General features: G+C 21.9%; 1 protein-coding gene across 1 annotated transcript, besides 2 other annotated features; it reads right to left on the bottom strand.

The window, feature by feature from the left end:
- Positions 1-301: 301 nt before the first annotated feature.
- Positions 302-473: a microsatellite.
- Positions 474-1,656: 1,183 nt separating this feature from the next.
- Positions 1,657-1,748: a microsatellite.
- A 124-nt stretch (positions 1,749-1,872) lies between these two features.
- On the bottom strand, positions 1,873-2,968 carry PVX_030190 (variable surface protein Vir14, truncated, putative; the record flags this gene model as incomplete). Its single annotated transcript, XM_001612399.1, has 2 exons — positions 1,873-2,031; positions 2,148-2,968. Coding segments are annotated over 2 exons (980 nt in total), but the record flags the coding sequence as incomplete, so codon positions are not given.

The following is a 2,968-nucleotide window of genomic DNA, read 5'->3' as shown; positions in this document are numbered from 1 at the left end:
GATATGGAATATTAGTATATTTTTATAAAAATTTATTTAATTAAAATTGAAATAACTTTATGTTACAGTTTATTTAATTTATTTTTAGAATTGAATTATAATATAATTTTTTACATTGCATAAAAAAAAATGTATTATTAAAAGAATAGCTATATTCCAATATAATGTTGTAATACAAGGAATAAATAATTATATATATTATAATGTATATTTTCATATATTTATTTAAGAAATTTTATTATTGTAATGTATATGTGAATAATAAAACAATGTTTTATAGATGCATACAATAATTGATAAATATATGTAAAACAAATTTATGTTTATACTTATATTGTATATAATTAAATTTTTTCAAATTATATTATATACTTAAATATTATATTTTTTTATAATATAAATAGTTCTACTACATATTTTTATAACATATACATAATTATACTAATACATTTGTTATATGTTTAAATATATATCATTTAAGAAAAAATTAAATTCATAAAGGTAATGTAACAAAACTTAATGATATAATTGTAATGCTTAAAATAACGAAATTTTAATTAGACATTGTAATTTTATATTCAAAAAGATATTTTAAATAATATTTTTTGTAAGATATAGTAACGTGTATTTATAAACAATTATTCCCATTAGAAAACTATAATTTATATTATTATTTATATGTATATTTTTTATTTCGAATTATGTTATAATGAAAATTTATTAAAAAAAAATAATAGTTGTTTATTTCTATATTACATCAATTTTTTATCCATTACCTTTGTGATAACATTTAAGAAGTAGTCACATTTATAATTTATTAAAAAGTCATTTTCAATGTTCATTATATTATTTTTTCAGAAACAATTATTAAGTGAAAATATACAACTGAATATATGCATTTATCTTAGCACATGCTGTAAGGTTTTCATGATGCATATATAATGATCTTATTGAAAAAGCCTTATATGTACAATTATAGGGGTCATTTTTGTTGATACAAAAAAACAAGTAAATATTAAATGATAATATTTACTGCATAATTTGTAAGTTAATTAAAGAGCCATATATAATTTTATTAACTATATTCCCATAAAATAATAACTGTAACACTAAATATTTATATATTTTATATTTTTTCTCCCTAAATTCTATTAAAGTAGTTGCATATATAATAGAATATTTTTATAGTGAGAATAGTTTTAAACTCCAAAACTAAAATATTTTTAAGAATTGCATTGTTGCATAAGGAGTAATATGAAATAGAATATTCAATATAATGATTTATCATAAGGGTAGTGGTGTCATTTTGGCGTGTAATTGATTATACATATATTAATATCAGTTTGATAGTTATTTATGTAATATAATATATATAGATGAATAATAAAGAGTGATATATATTTTACAATTTTGTATATGTAAGAATATATACATTTCAGTTTATTGAACTGTAAAAAATATATAAAAGTAGAGGTAAATTAGTGAATTTAGATAATGGTAATTTTTTATGGAATATATTGTTATATCAGTGTGATTAATCATATGTATAATAATGTTCAATAAATTACATTGTTCATGGCTATAATAAAATTCCTTATGAAGATTTTAATGGGGAGAAAAAGAAATAAAGATATCGTACCTAAGGATTGAAAATAAATTTATTATATTTTTTATTAATTTATACATCTTAATAATTATTTATTTTATTTTTTTTTTAATATACTTCTTGTATGTATATTTTTTTTTATCCTCAACGAATGTGTGTTCTATTTAATTTTTCTATGTATTAAAATAATTGTTTTTACATCTAATCATTTCGTCTTGATGATAGGTTTTATATTAAATTGATGTTATTATTTTGTATTAAAATCATTACGCAGGATGATATCCAATATAATGTTCCTCTCCTGGATATGGATTAAAAGGTTCTGCTGCATAATCGTATAATCTAATGTCTCCTCCATTAAAATTCCTCATATTATTAGTGTTCCATCCAAGTCCATTGCGTATCATGCCTCCTAAGGGTGTAAACTTGTATATAAAAAAATGTTATAAAAAATATGTAATATATTTATATATTATTTATGGGGATGTAATGAAAGATATTAAGTTATGCGGTTGATTTATATCAATGAATTTATATTTACTCTATATAAAGCTCCAGATGTCATAGTAGTTGCAACTACTCCAAGAAAAACATTGCCAAGCTTTGTCACAGTGTGAGGATTTCCACTTAAATTGGGATCATCGAAAGGCTTCATACCAGCGTCTGTCCCTTCTGAGTTGGGTTCATTAACTGAATGTTCGTCTCTTAATTGTGGAATACTAAGCGCAGCGGCATCCCTTTCTTGCTTTATTTCATGGTAACAATCAAGACGTGGGAGTACTTTTTCTGGATCGTATTTTTCACATTTTGCATAAAATTCTGGGCACCCTTTTTTTTTATCTGAAGAACAAAGATTTTTAAACTTTGCGTAAAGTGCTTTTTTGCTCTCTACGTACTTATAGAATTCTTTGCATCTATCTGGAAAACCTGCAAGAGTTTGACTAAAGGTATAATAATCAACACAATATTCATATAGTTCTTTTCTATCTCTCCAGTCATCATAAACAGCAAGGTCAGAAATAGGTCTACATTTTTTATTATTAGTATTTTTTAGATTATCATCAATAAAACCATACCATATTGATTGAAATTTTGCATAAACTCGGTAAATATAAGTTTCACCTTTAGATTTCAAAATATCAAATAACCTACTATATACCCAGAAACTTAAAAGCATACAAATATCATACTCATCATTTTCATTTATTGATTTTGTATAATTATCTAAATATTGTAAAAGTCTTGCGCAAATTTTTTTAACGTTATTACTTTTATGAACAGAATTTAATGTTTCACATTTATGAATGTATGCATTAAAACCTCTTAAACCATTCAGTTGATTGTAAACATGTTGCGAATTTA

The sequence above is a fragment of the Plasmodium vivax genome, genomic scaffold (genome assembly GCF_000002415.2).
Source record: "Plasmodium vivax scf_4197 genomic scaffold, whole genome shotgun sequence".
Classification (NCBI taxonomy): Eukaryota; Apicomplexa; class Aconoidasida; order Haemosporida; family Plasmodiidae; genus Plasmodium; species Plasmodium vivax.
Note: the sequence above shows the minus strand (reverse complement) of the source record. Positions and strands in the feature narration are given on the sequence as shown.